General features: G+C 37.3%; 1 protein-coding gene across 1 annotated transcript in view; it reads left to right on the forward strand.

Annotated features, from left to right (window-relative positions):
• TBC1D12 (TBC1 domain family member 12) overlaps positions 1 to 14389 on the forward strand; it is a 98476-nt gene that overhangs the window by 56835 nt on the left and 27252 nt on the right. The window contains exon 3 of the mRNA XM_021699585.2: positions 6266 to 6381. Within this exon, the coding sequence (XP_021555260.1) occupies positions 6266 to 6381 (116 nt within the window). The remainder of the gene's footprint in view (positions 1 to 6265; positions 6382 to 14389) is intronic.

Genomic DNA, 14389 nt, shown 5'->3' on the forward strand with positions numbered 1-14389 from the left:
TCTACTGGCAACAGATTCTCTCAGCTTTTGTTTGAAAACAAATTTTATGCTTTTTTTTTTTTTTTTTGAGTAAACTCTGTGTCTAATGTGGGACTTGAACTCACGACACCAAGATCAAGAGTTGCATGCTTTACCAACTGAGCCAGCTAGACACCCCTGTTATGCTTTCATTTTTGAAAGATATTTAATCTCGGTATGGAATTCTAAGTCAACAGGGTTTTTCCCCCCTCATTGTTTTATTTTTTTCTTTCAGCATTTTAAAGATTTTTTTCCATTCTCTTCTGACTTGCATAATTTCAGATGGGTCTGAGCATTCAGGTCTCTCCTGAGTGTCCTGTGTATTCAGTGATGACTTTACATTTTGGTTGGTGGGAATGTGAATACTTCTCATCTCTGAGTGAGCTCTGCAGACTGTTTTTGCTTACTGCTCCCCAGTAACTGTTCTTTTCCCAGATGCTGTTTTTTGCCCCGTCTTGTGTTTTGCCTTCCACACAGGTTAGTATTTAGCCGAAGACTCAACTGGCCTCCTGTGCAGATTCCTGGAGCTCTTTTTCAGTGGAGTGCTTTCTTTTCTACTACTCTGGTACACAAATTTTGGTCCCTCTCAGCCATTCTAAACTCACAGCCAGTTTTTGTTTGAGTTCCCCCTTTCTCTACTGATGTCTAGAATAGCCTTCACGTGCAGTGGAGTAGTATTAGGCTTACCTTGTTTCCCATCTGTCAGGGATCATCACAAAGGCTGTTTTCAGCAAGAAAGTTGCTATGAATTACCTAGTACCCCATGTGGGAATCTACCCTGTCCTTCAAAGAATTGGCCAGTTGGTGTGTGTGCGTGCACACGTAAGTGTAATTTTTAGGAATGTAGATGAAAATAAAATGCTTATTTAAGTTTCTAATTACATATTCAAATCACATAGTATAAAAATAATGTGTGATAATGTTTTTTATTCAGAACTGTTGGCCTACATCTTTGACATCAATATGTTCAGGATCACTGTGACCAGTTTTGGGGTCTCTAACCCCAGAGCACATTATTTTCACTTTTGTCCAAGCTGTAGAAGATAGAATTTTTTTTTTTTTTTTTTTTTTTTAAGTAGGCTCCGCGCCCAGTATGGAGCCCAACGTGGGGCTTGAACTCATGATCCTGAGATCAAGACCTGAGCTGAAATCAAGAGTTGAACACTTGACTGAGCCACTCAGGTGCCCCAAAGATATAGTGCTTTTGATTCTACATATTATCTTCCTATGAGAAATTTTGTCTCAAGCCATAAATTTCCAAGTGCATTCCTTTTTTTCTTTCATTCTATAGGTATAAAATTATCTCTATGGCAAAGTCTCTTACTATGTTGTTTTTTAAGGTAATGTTTAAAGGCTCTTTGTGATAGTTTGTAATCAGATGGTTATGCCTTCAGGAATCCTTACTTATTTTACATTCAATTTCTTCCTTTCCTACTCCAGTTAAGCAAACAACAACAAAAAACCCCACTAATCAACAAGTGACCTTGCACATTAGCATTGATTGAAATAATTTCAGGATGTGTCTTCTCCAAATAGTAATTTGCTGTCCAAAATTAATAGAAAGCACCCATAATATGAGAGATACTATTAGCAAATGGGCTATTATTTTTTATATTTTTAAATGAAGTCTTATGTATTTCAATTAAATTTCAATAACCTGAGCCCTGTGATCTCCCTACTGCCCTTGACTCGAGTTACTTAAGAGTCGTGTGATTTGCCTCAGCTATAGGCCCTGCTTGACTCACTGGTAAGGCTTATTTCTCAGGTTGTTGTGATACTTGCGGAATGAGATACTTACTGAGAACTTCCCGGAAGGATTTTTTTCCTTCTTTTTTGTGAGAGTTACTAGAAAAGCAGCTGGAGGATCATTGAAAGTTACATTAAGGGCGCCTGGGTGGCTCAATTGGTTAAGCGACTGCCTTCGGCTCAGGTCATGATCCTGGAGTCCCTGGATCGAGTCCCGCATCGGGCTCCCTGCTCGGCAGGGAGTCTGCTTCTCCCTCTGACCCTCCCCCCTCTCATGTGCTCTCTCTCTCTCATTCTCTCTGTCTCAAATAAATAAATAAAATCTTTAAAAAAAAAAAAAAAGAAAGTTACATTAAGGATGTGACAACTCACATCGTTGCAGTCATTTCTCTGAGTACCAAGCCATGAAGCCCACACATGGAGGAAGACATGGCTGAGAGACTGGTAGAGAAGTGGAGTCCTTGACTAATGCTGTGAACCTCTTGGTCAAAGACCAAAGTTAGCTGAGTGTATGGAGTATTCAGTCCTATGACCTGATAAATTCACCTAAAACTGTTTGAGTAGGATTTTTGTTATATATTATTTTTTTTAAATCCTTATGAATAGAAATCATCTTGTGATCAATTTTGAGTACTGATAAACTTAATATTTTACTGTTTCTAGTATAATTTGTAATTCTAATCACATTAGAGTAGCATCTTTAATTCAGCAAATATTTTAGTCATTCCAGATATATAAATCTATACTATTTCCATATAAGGGTGGATTGATACTATGTTTTTTTAAGCTTTTCTTGTTCATATTACCCTCTAGAAACTAAAAGCATTTTTATGCTAAGGCTCTGTGATGGAAATTGCAGGAAATACGACTCCTTGTGAAAAATACTTGAATGACAATTCTGTATAAAGCCCATTTGTAAGGTAGACACATAAATGATATTTAAGTGCCTCATTTTGTGTCACCTTTTATATTAAATGTATACGTATTCAGTTAATTTTTAATAAAAGACTACTTTCATCAAAGTTAGGCTTTAGGGGCACCTGGCTGGCTCAGTCAATAGAACATGTGACTCTTGATCTTGGGAGTCATGAGTTCAGACCCCACAATGGGTGTAGAGCCTACTTAAAGCCTACCTCCTTTTTTTCTTTTCGTCTTAATCTAGACTTTTAGTGGCTCTCCATTTTGTTCATGAATTCCAAATATTTTCATCAATGGAAGATTCCATAATTTAGCTTACACGTTTCCAACCTTATTTCCTATCCTTTTTCATGTTCAGTGAGATTAATGTGTTTCCCTCATCCATGCCTTTGCTCCCCCCCCGACTTGTTCTTTCCAATCTTTTCTGCCTATGGAATTAAAACCCATCATTTTTGCCCCAGTTCTGATCCTACCTCTTCAGTAAAATCTTTGTCAATTATCTACCATGAATGTAAGTGATCTCTCTTACAAAATACTTTATTTCTTCTTGTAAGAAAATTCAAATAATACTGAATACGTTAAAGTAAAACAAATGCCCTTCATTCTTAGTCCAGTCCTCCAGAGGAGAACCTCTTAATGGTTCAGATTCCTCGTTGTTTTTCTACATATGTTTAAGCGTATGTGACATACTTGGTTATTACTTCTTTTGACTACCATATTGGAGAGCACAGTCTAGAGGCTTAATCATATTTAAGTTTGATTTTTCTTTTGGCAAGAATATTTCAAGAATGGTGATATGTACTTCATACTGCATCATAACAGGAAACATCATCTGGTGGTCTTTTCTTGTGATGTTTAGTTGGATCAGTGAATTGTTAGCCTGATCTACCCATTTTAAAGATCCCCATTATTCTCTCACTGAATGATTTTATCTATCTCATTTTTTTAAATTGTCATAGAAAGCTACTTGACTGTTAATATAGTAAAGTAATAGATTGTTAAAAGGCCAGGCTCTGGAGCAACACCATCTGCCATTTATGACCTGCAGCTAATGACTGCATATCTTTGTGCCTTAGTTTCCCCTATTGTGAGTTAGGTGCCTCACGGGGTTTTTTTCAAGGATCAAATGTGTTAAATGTTTAAAACAGTGCATGGTACATTGTGTCAGTAAATATTGTTAATATATTGATTTAGAAGTGCTATTTTGCTGTCTTTGCATTGGCATTTATTTGCATGGGAAATGCTTTATTGGATAATATTTATTGTATTCTCTCTGGCAGTGAGACCAGCTCACATTGTAGGAAAACACAGTGCTATTTAAATGATAAAAAAAACTTCATATATGTCTAGCATCTATGTTTTTTTTTTTAAAGATTTTATTTATTTATTTGACAGCGAGAGAGAGAGAGTGCACACACAAGCAGGGGGAAAGGGAGTGCACGCTGAGCAGGGAGCCTGATGTGGGGCTCCGTCCCAGGACACTGGGATCATGACCTGAGCTGAAGGCAGTCGCTTAACCAACTGAGCCATCCAGGTGCCCCACATCTATAATTTTTAATAGAGAAACTTAGCAGAAAAGAGGATTTGTTACATTTGAGTTTGTAACAAAGAAAAAAAACATTGATCATAATTACATATATCCTATATATTAGGAAAAAGAAAAAGAAATGAGTGACCTTTGACTCTCAAAAGCTGTATAGTTCTTTGGGATGGGAGATAGTATAAATGAGCATACACAGTCTTTAATAACTTGAGAAAGAAGTCTCTAAAAACCCGGTGCAGTTATCCAAAGGAGCTCTCAGATTAACAGAGCATAGATTTACTAGATGGAAGGGGAGATGCACAACTAAAGAATTATAAAACAATAATACAAACCTTTATAAACACTGGCAGTAACTATAAGCTGGAGTTTATAGAAAATGCTTAAGACAGCATAAATTTTTTATTTTTTATTTATTTATTTATTTATTTTTAAAGATTTTATTTATTTATTTGACAGAGAGAGACACAGCGAGAGAGGAAATACAAGCAGGGGGAATGGGAGAGGGAGAAGCAGACTCCCTGCTGAGCAGGGAGCCTGACGCGGGGCTCGATCCCAGGACCCTGGGATCATGACCTGAGCCGAAGGCAGACGCTTAACGACTGAGCCACCCAGGCGCCCCGACAGCATAAATTTTTTAAAAAGTAATATCTCAAATTAGAAGATTAAGCCTCACAAGACCATCAGATTTTTAAGGGGGATAGAACCATCAGTTTATTATTTTACAACTGTTTGATTCAGTAGGGAGAAATAGTCTTTGAGTTGGAAAAAATAATAATAATATAAAAAGAATTACAGGCCATGGTAGGAAAGCAGCTAGTAAGTAAAGCACTTGATCACTTTAAGTGTGTTTCATTTTCTTCATTTAAATTAATGTCTTCTGTAGCTGCCAGTAAAGACTTGCAAATCTACCCATGAAATTGTATAATCTTTAAGATTTTTTTTTAAAAGATTTTATTTTATTTGAGAGAGGGCACGTGCGAGTGTGGGTAGGGGCAGAGGGAGAGGGAGAGAAACCTAAGCAGACTCCCGATGAATGCAGAACCCCACGATGTAGGGCTCGATCTCAGGATCACAAGATCATGATCTGAGCTGAAACCAAGAGTCAGACAGACACTTAATTGAGTCACCCAGGCGCCCCTTTGAGAAGTTCATGAAAAATGTATTTGTTACCTAGAGATGATCAAATCTAGATTGATTTATTTTTTATTATTATTTTTTTAGCAGGGAAAAATGTGGATTCTGGAAACTATAAGTCTGTAACTTGTTACTGATTTGTTAAATTTCTGGAAATAATTTCAGTAGAAGTCTGTGAACATTTATGAAAAAATGCTCATCTAGAAATTTAAAGGTATCCACCAAGAACTTACCATGTCAAATTAACTTCATTTCTTTTGGTAAGATTATCTGTTCAGATGAATTAGAAAAATACTGTAATAATAGTTTCTTACTTTTAGTGGTGCATTTGACAATCTTTTGCCATATTTTTGGATAAGAAATGATGGTGGATTATTGTTTACATTTAAGTAAATAGGTAGATTTATAGTATTTAGATTCAAAGTAGGTCGCAATTGAAAACCAGCATTTGATTACAGGTTCAGTGTTAACTCTTGGGAGAGGTCTTCAAGGCATTACAATAGGATTCTGCCTGTGTCAACATTTCCATTATTGATCTGACTGAAGGGTTAGAAGGTAGGTTTCTCTGCTTGTAGATTATTTACAGCTGGGCTTGGCTAGCTGATACCATAGAAGGCAATCAGGAGTGTCTCCCTAAAACTACTTAACTCATTAGTGTAGAGTGCATTTGTATCTTCCCCTTCTCTTAACATACTTTGATACTTTATATGTAATATAAATTCATGATTTCGATTGCTTCAGGGAAAAAATTTAGTGACTTTTTTTTTATCTGCCTCATGGTTTTACCAAATTAATGTATGAATTGTATCTTTTATTATAGTGTGATATCCTTAATGATACAGGTTTAATAATACAAACTGAAAATTGGAAAACATTCTGCATAAAGTATATTTTTATCTGTCCTAGGAATATGAAGCACGAACTGGCAGGACCTGTAAACCACCACCTCAGTCTTCAAGACGTAAGAATTTTGAATTTGAGCCACTTTCTACCACTGCCCTGATTCTTGAGGATCGACCATCGTAAGTATTCTGGTTGTCATCAGGCATGCTTTATATTTTAAACTTCAGTTTAAATTTCAATTTAAATATATTGAGAAATTAGATATAGAAATGGCTTTTTTAAAGAAAATTTTAAAAATCTCAGTCATGTATCCTAAAACTAATAGGGAAGAATATATTATTTTTGTCCAGACTTTATACATATTTTCTTGACGTATCTCTGAGCCAGTGTATGAAACATAAAACCTTTGCTTTTTTCATATCTATTCTTATTTCAACCATCCTGCCTATCTTAACAAGATAAGGCAATTATTTTTCCTTTCTTGACATTTAATACGTACTTAAGATGTATTTCTCCTTGCCTTTTGGACAAATTTTGAAATTGCAACTTGAAATAATAACTACTGACTGTCAACTAGTTGGTTTACTATTATAAAGAATATATATATATATATTTTAAAGATTTTATTTATTTATTTGAGAGAGTATGAGCGGGGGAGGGAGGAACAGAGGCAGAGGGAGAAGCAGACTTCCTGCTGAGCAGGGAGCCGCACATGGGGCTCGATCCCAGAACCCTGGGATCATGACTTGAGCCGAAGGCAGACGCTTAACAAACTGAGCCCCCCAGGCGCCCCAAGAATATATTCTTAATACCCAGCAACACATTTTAAATTCTTCCCTTTGCTTTTTCTGCCTTTCCCACCTCAGCCTTCCACAAAGCTGGTGTTCTTCCAAATACTGTCTTTGATTTGTTATTAAACAAAAGACACCTTCCCTAAAGCAAGACACCCCTTGGTTCTTAACTCATTTTCCCCTTCTTGGGCTCTCTGGATCTCTTCTTTTTCTTCTTCTAGACTTCTCTTTCCTTCTAGAGTAAAAATTCCTAACCTGTTTTGTCATTTTCCTGGTCTGCAGCTTTTTCCACCCATTATCAAGAGGAGCATAATAAAAGAATCTAGAGCCAAACAGGCAGAGGTTGAATTGAATATTTTTTAGACATTGTGAGAGAAGAAAGGTTGGACATAAGTATATATATATTTTTTCATTCCTGTTGCATACCTTCACACTAAAGAATTGTGATCACGACACTCCTTTTAAAGGACTTGGTGAATATGTTCATATTTATTTTTCCATTGGTTAAAAATATATATATATATTTCCAGAAACTTAGTTATGAGAACATGTCAGAGTTTTATTTCAGTCTTACTGCCAGGAAGGAGAATGAACCAGGCCAATTCAGAGTGGTTAGATAAGCAAGAAAAGAATGCCTGGTTAAAGACCTTCAGACTGCCAGGCAGTCAGCTGAGCAGGTAGATAACTAAGTTCCCAGAAGAGTTTTCTTAAACTTGTTAAAATTCATCCAAAATGTATTAAGCTCTTTACCAGGACTGTTCATTTCTTCCCAGGAGTTCATAAAAATTCTATGCAAAAAGTTCTGTTCTAAACAGTATTTGGGACATATTTTTCTTTACGCCGTATTTTATCTTACAACCAAACCTATTTCTTTAAGTCCTGCCTTCATACCTTTGCCCATTTATTGCCCTCACTTGGGATGCAGTTATCTTATTTCCACTTCTCACCTACCTAATCCTTTAAGGACTCGGCTTTATCTTTGCCATCCAGTCAAGTCTTTGACTTCAACCTTCAGTGATTTCTGCTTCTCTTAAATTTTTCTTGTAACTTATACAAGCATTTCCACAAAATTGGAACTTGAAATAGTACCCTAGACACAGTAAATTTATAAGAAGATCTCAGTGTACAGAAAATGTATAAACAACGGAAAGAATGACTTTCTTTTCCACACTACTATCTGAAATTAATATGGGAATTATAATAAATATAGCTTCTATGCTGTTTCTATGTGATTTTGTTCATCTATAATATAGAGATTCAACTTGATAGCAACTGTTCCCCTCAGTTCTGAGATTGCTGCAATTTAATTAAAAATTTTGTTCACCTTTCTAAAATTGGAGGGGTCTTTTTTGGGGAAGTGATTTGTATGATTTACCATTTATGTAACTAAAGCCAACAATCAAAAGCTTTGGAATATGGGAGTACCTGATCATTCATCCCTCCTCTACTTCAACAGTTGAAAAACAAATCTAGAGAACCAATGAGAATGAAAACTTTGACTTTATTAAGGATAAAACGAGATGAGAATGCATGGGTGCAACCTGCATATTAAATGGCACTCCAGGGCGCCTGGGTGGCTCAGTTGGTTAAGTGTCCGACTCTTGATTTCAGCTCAGGTCATGATCTCAGGGTCATGAGATCGAGCCCCATGTTGGGCTCCACACTTAGCCTGGTCTGCTTGAGATTTTCTCTTCTCTCCCTCTGCCCCTCCCTCTGCTCATGCACACTCTCTCTCTAAAATAAGCTTTTTAAATAAATAAATAATAAATGGCACTTCCTACTTTATCCTCCCTCAGAATACCCAGCAGATCTGGGCCAGTTCACATACATCCCTTCACAGGCTGAGAAGTTGGAGCAGAGACTTGTATAATCTGTAGTGTTGTTCTGTTTCTGGATGCAGCCAAGTTCTGTGAATACCACTGTTTTATCTATGAGATAGCATCGGGCTGTGGGCAGAGAAAGGGGCAGAAGTTTTTCCTCAGCATGAAACTGATGTTGGAAACTTCCTCTTTCATAGGTCACAGTGATAGTAGAAGGAGGAGAAGAATTTCCCCTTGCAAAGGGAGTTTGTGAATTGGTGCTACTTTTCCTTTCTTAGCCTCTGTAATTTTGCAGAAACATCCAGCATCATTGACTGCATAGGTTTGTTTTTTTTAAAAAAGATTTTATTTATTTATTTGACAGAGACTGAGACAGCGAGAGAGGGAACACAAGCAGGGGGAGTGGGAGAGGGAGAAGCAGGCTTCCCACTGAGCAGGGAGCCTGATGTGGGGCTCGGTCCCAGGACCCTGGGACCATGACCTGAGCTGAAGGCAGACGCTTAACGACTGAGCCACCCAAGCGCCCCGACTGCATAGGTTTTTATAGTTGGAACTTCCTTACATATGAAGCAACTCTAGAATTTAATCATCTGAAGTCTCAGAAGATTTCAAACGTAGAAATTTCTGTAATTTCATCCTTTAGTTAATTTTCTCTCTGCTTATTGCTATCTTAATCCACCTCAAAATAAAGCCTTAGACAGGAAGTTAAGAGCATCCATACAAGTTGACTCTTCTATATTTTAAATCACTGATGCTTAGAGGACTTTTTTAAAACCACCAATGGATAGAGCTATCTCCTCTTTCTCTTCTGGCTTCCTTGCTGAATTACTGCATACACAGTACCAAACCAAATGGAGAAATCCTTAAGATACAAGTGAAGGCTGACAAAAAAGTAAAGCATAGGCTTTTATGTGATACCTTTGAAAAGCAGCAAATGTTCATATCATGTATTTTAGCATGATATGCTATCTTAAATATTCATTAATGATTTCTTCTCTTGACCACATAACTGATTGACATTTTGGGGCACCTGGGTGGCTCAGTCAGTTAAGCATCTGCCTTCGGCTCAGGTCATGACCCCAGGGTCCTGGGATCGAGCCCTGTGTTGGGCTTCCTGCTCAGTGGGGAGTCTGCTTCTCCCTCTCCCTCTGCCACTCCTTCTGCTTGTGCTCTCTCTCTCTCTCTCTGTCAAATAAAATTGTAAAAAAAAAGTAGATTTATAGTTCAAAAACTGGAAGTAAAATTTGAATTAAGCTGTTTCTCTGTTGGTAAAATACAAATTTCTAAAGGTAGATGAATTATAGCTATCAATCAAATAACTTTCTGTATCTTAAAGGTTCAGAGTCCAATCAGGAAAAACCGACACCAGCATAGTAATTTCAAACAGAGGGACTTTAATAGAGGAATTTATTACAAGGATGTTAGAAGGACTAGAAAAGCAAAAGAAGGGAATATGAGGTCAAAAGATTAATAGATTCAGGAAAACACTTACTCTCTGGGCTGGAGGGAGCAAAAGAGAAAACAGTATTACTGAGTCTGGATCACTGTTAACTTGAAAACTAGATTTATATTTAGCTTCTTTCTCTTTTTACTGTGGTCTCATTTTCTTGCAATAAATAAGGTTTCTCCTTTCTTTACATAGTAATAGCATCTGAAATTTAGAAACCATTAAACCTGTTTTCTTGTGGTACCAAACTATATTCAGAGAGACAGGCAGGATAGTTTGTAAAAGGAAATGAGAGAGACTTAAGGTTGGGATTGGGGTCAATGGTTGGTTAGGACCTGGGTAGGAAGCAGCTTTGGACAACATCAGTTTGTAAGATTTAAGGGTAGGCAATAATAGGAATCATAAGATTAATTAATCTAGTGTAAGGGCTGAACTCAGTGGATTTTGAGAGTGGTTGGAGTCAGAAAGGTGAGGTTTGTGATGGTCCTTGCCCTTTAGAGCATTATTGTTTAACTGGTATATCACTCAGCAATTACATTCAACTACAAGTAAGAGACTTAATAGTGGCTTAAACACGCAAGGATTTATTCCCTCATATATACATGGCCCAGAATTGGGCAGTTCAGAGCTAGTATGGTGTCTCCATGCATCAAGAACCCAGGTTCATACCTTTCTATTGTACCACTTTCAGGAACTGACTTCAGTCTCATGCTGACCTTGCACTTGCAATTGGGACAAACCGGGTAGAACAAAAGGTCTCTTGTGGCTGAGTCAACTCTCCTTTTAGAAAATCTTCCAAGAGATTCCACACTTTTCTTTAAATCTTATTAGAAACAATTCTGTGTTTAAACCTAGGTGGAGAAATTTGTCTTTATTGTAGGATGGCAATCAAATTTCTACTTTTTTATTTTTTGGCCTTCTTTTGGATAAAATATTTTGTTGACTTATTTTGTTACTATATTTTTAATATTAGTAGTTTCTCTATAATATATATCTTGACTCTTCATGGACTACCTTTAAGTGATATTATACCATTTCAGATATATAAGAACATTACAGCAGTATGCTTCCACTTTACATGTTATAAACCTCATGTATTAGTGTTCTTTGGAGAAATGGAATGCCATGTATTAAGGTTCTTCTTTATATATATCCTATATGTAAGAGATTTATTATAAGGAAATGGCTGTCATGAATTTGGAGACTGAGAAGTCTGAAGATCTGCAATCAGCAAGCTGGAGACCCAGGAGAGCTGATATTCCATGTCCAGTTCAAGTCCCAAGGCTGTGAAATAGGAAAGCTAATAGTGTAATTTCCAGTCCAAGGCCAAAGGAAGGAGAAGACCCATGTCCCATCTCAAAGGCAGGCGGGTAGGCATAGAAAGAGGGAGAGAGAGTGAGAAAGTTTGACACACAAAACTAACCATCACATCCCACCATACATTTTTATTTTTTTCTTTAAACATTTTATCTTCTAAGAATTTGAGTAACTAGATTTCTATCTGCTATTATTTCCTTCTACTGAATGTCCCTTTTTTTAAAAGATTTTATTTATTTATTAGAGCGCATACGTGCAAGAGAGCACGAGCAGGGGGGAGGGGCAGAGGGAAAGGGAGAAGCAGACTCCCTGCTGAGCAGGGAGCCCCACGTGGGGCTCGATCCCAGGACCATGACCTGAGCCGAAGGCAGACAATTAACTGACTGAGCCACTCACGTGCCCCACTGAATGTTCTTTTAACACTTTTTGTAGTGCTGGCCTGCTGTCTGAATTCTTTTACTCTCTGAATGCTTCTAAGACTTTTTTTAATCTCTGATTTTCATGAATTTGATATGCTTTGGTGTGGTTTTCCTCATGTTCCTTTTGTTTGGGGTTCATTGAACTCTAATGTGTCTGCATTTATAATTTTGTATCAACTTTGGAAAAATTGTAGCCTTTATTCAGCTATTTTTTGTGTGCCTCCTCTCCCCTTTCTTCTGAGTCAGTTAAACATATGTTGCTTGATATTGCTCATATCCCACAACTCAGGCTGTTTTGCAGGGGTTGAGGGATATTTTTTCTCTTTGTATTTCATTTTGTCGAAATTTCTATTGTATCTTAAGCTCACTTATTTTTTTTCCTTGCAGTTTATAATCTGCTGTCAGGCCCATCTTTTGTGTTTTTCAGTTTAGAAATTGTACTTTTCATCTATAGACGTTTGATTTGGATCTTGAGTTTTTCTTATCATGTTCCTGCTGTCTTCTACTTTCTTGACTATATTTATAACAGCAGTTGTATCATCCTTGAGTTACAATCCCGTTACCTGACATTTCTGCACTATCTCTGTTGATTTTTTTTCCCTCAGTATAAATTGTATTTTCCTGCTTCTTTGCTTCCTTGGTAACCTTTATTGGACACTAGATTTTGTGATTTTACATTGTTGGATGCTGGACTTTTTGTATTCCTTTAAATATTGTTTGGCTTTAGTCTTGTAGAAAGTTCTTTGGAATTGGCTTGCCCCTTTTAATCTAATCATTGTTAGAGTGAATCTAGAAGAGTCTTTAGTTTAGAACTAGTATCCTTACTACTGAAGCAATACCCTAACGATTCCACAGGATACGCTATCTATTAGGAGGTCTTTCCACTCTGGCTGGCCCAGTGTGATCTTTGAGAATGTTCTACCTATTGCTTTCTGGTATTTCTTTCCTTGGCTACCATAGTTTAATCACACACATGCACAAATAGTACTCAGCCAGAAATTTGAGATGACCCCTCGGTAGCTCCCCTCTCTCTGTACTCTGATCTGCAAAGTCTAGCTGTGGACTCAACTCAGCAAGACTGAGGGACTCTGGGTACTTCCAGCTGTGAGACCTGGATACTCCCAGCTGTGTGGTTAGGCATTTGTAGGGTTACCTTGTTTGTTTCCTTTCTCATAAGGATCACTATCTTGTGCTGCCTATTGTCCAGTGTCTAGACAGTGTCTGCTTAGAATATTCTGTTCATTTTTCTAATTAATCAAGGCAAGAGGTTAAGCCTGGTCCCTCTTATTCCATTATAGCCTAAAAAAGTCTTAACCATCGTTCCTCCCTATTACAACATACCTGCAGAATCTAACTTGAGAAGAAGAGGTAAAATATATGATTTGAAAGTTTGTCACATACTTTCCCCATCCTAACCTATTGAAAATAACTCAAAACACTGAGGGGCACCTGGCTGTCTCAGCCATAGAGCATGTGACTCTTGATCTCAGGGTTATGAGTTCAAGCCCCACGTTGGGCATGGAGCCTACTTTAAAAAAAATTTTTTTTTTAATTAAAAAACCTGGGCGCCTGGGTGGCTCAGTTGGTTAAGCGACTGCCTTCGGCTCGGGTCATGATCCTGGAGTCCCGGGATCAAGTCCCGCGTCGGGCTCCCTGCTCAGCAGGGAGTCTGCCTCTCTCTCTGACCCTCCCCCCTCTCATGCTCTCTATCTCATTCTCTCTCTCAAATTAAAAAAAAAAAAAATCTTTAATTAAAAAACCTGACTCCCCAAACTGGACGTTATTATGATATATTTGGATATGTGGTAATATTCAAATGTACTTCTTTTGCATAATCATTTATCTAAATCACCTGCCCTGTAAAGCCATTAATTTTATAAGCCAAAATATTATATATGCAAGTGATTAACTGATTATCAAATTTGTAGGTAGAATGTTATCTTAACACTCTGAAAGTAGGAAGCAATTTTTAAAAGTATACCTGCACTTACCATATAACCCAAGAATTCTACTCCTAGGTATTTACCCAAGAGAAATGAAAGCAGATACCCACACAAAGACTTGAAGTGAATATTTATAGTTTATTTGCGGTGGCCCTAAACTGAAAACAATCTAAATGTTTATCCACATGGATAAATAGAACACTACTCACCAATTAAAAGAAATACTAATTAAATACTAATTAAAAGAATTATTAATATGCAGAATAACATGGCTGAATTTCAAAAGCATGCTCAGCAAAAGAAACTAGACACAAAAGAATCTATATGAAATTCTTTAAAAGGCAACCAGGGTGGCTCAGTCAGTTAGGCGTGGACTCTTGGTTTCGGCTCAGGTCGTGATCTCAGGGTCCTAGGATCCAGCCCCGTGTCAGGTTCCACATTCAGTGGGGA

The sequence above is a fragment of the Neomonachus schauinslandi genome, chromosome 6 (genome assembly GCF_002201575.2).
Source record: "Neomonachus schauinslandi chromosome 6, ASM220157v2, whole genome shotgun sequence".
NCBI classification, from domain to species: Eukaryota; Metazoa; Chordata; class Mammalia; order Carnivora; family Phocidae; genus Neomonachus; species Neomonachus schauinslandi.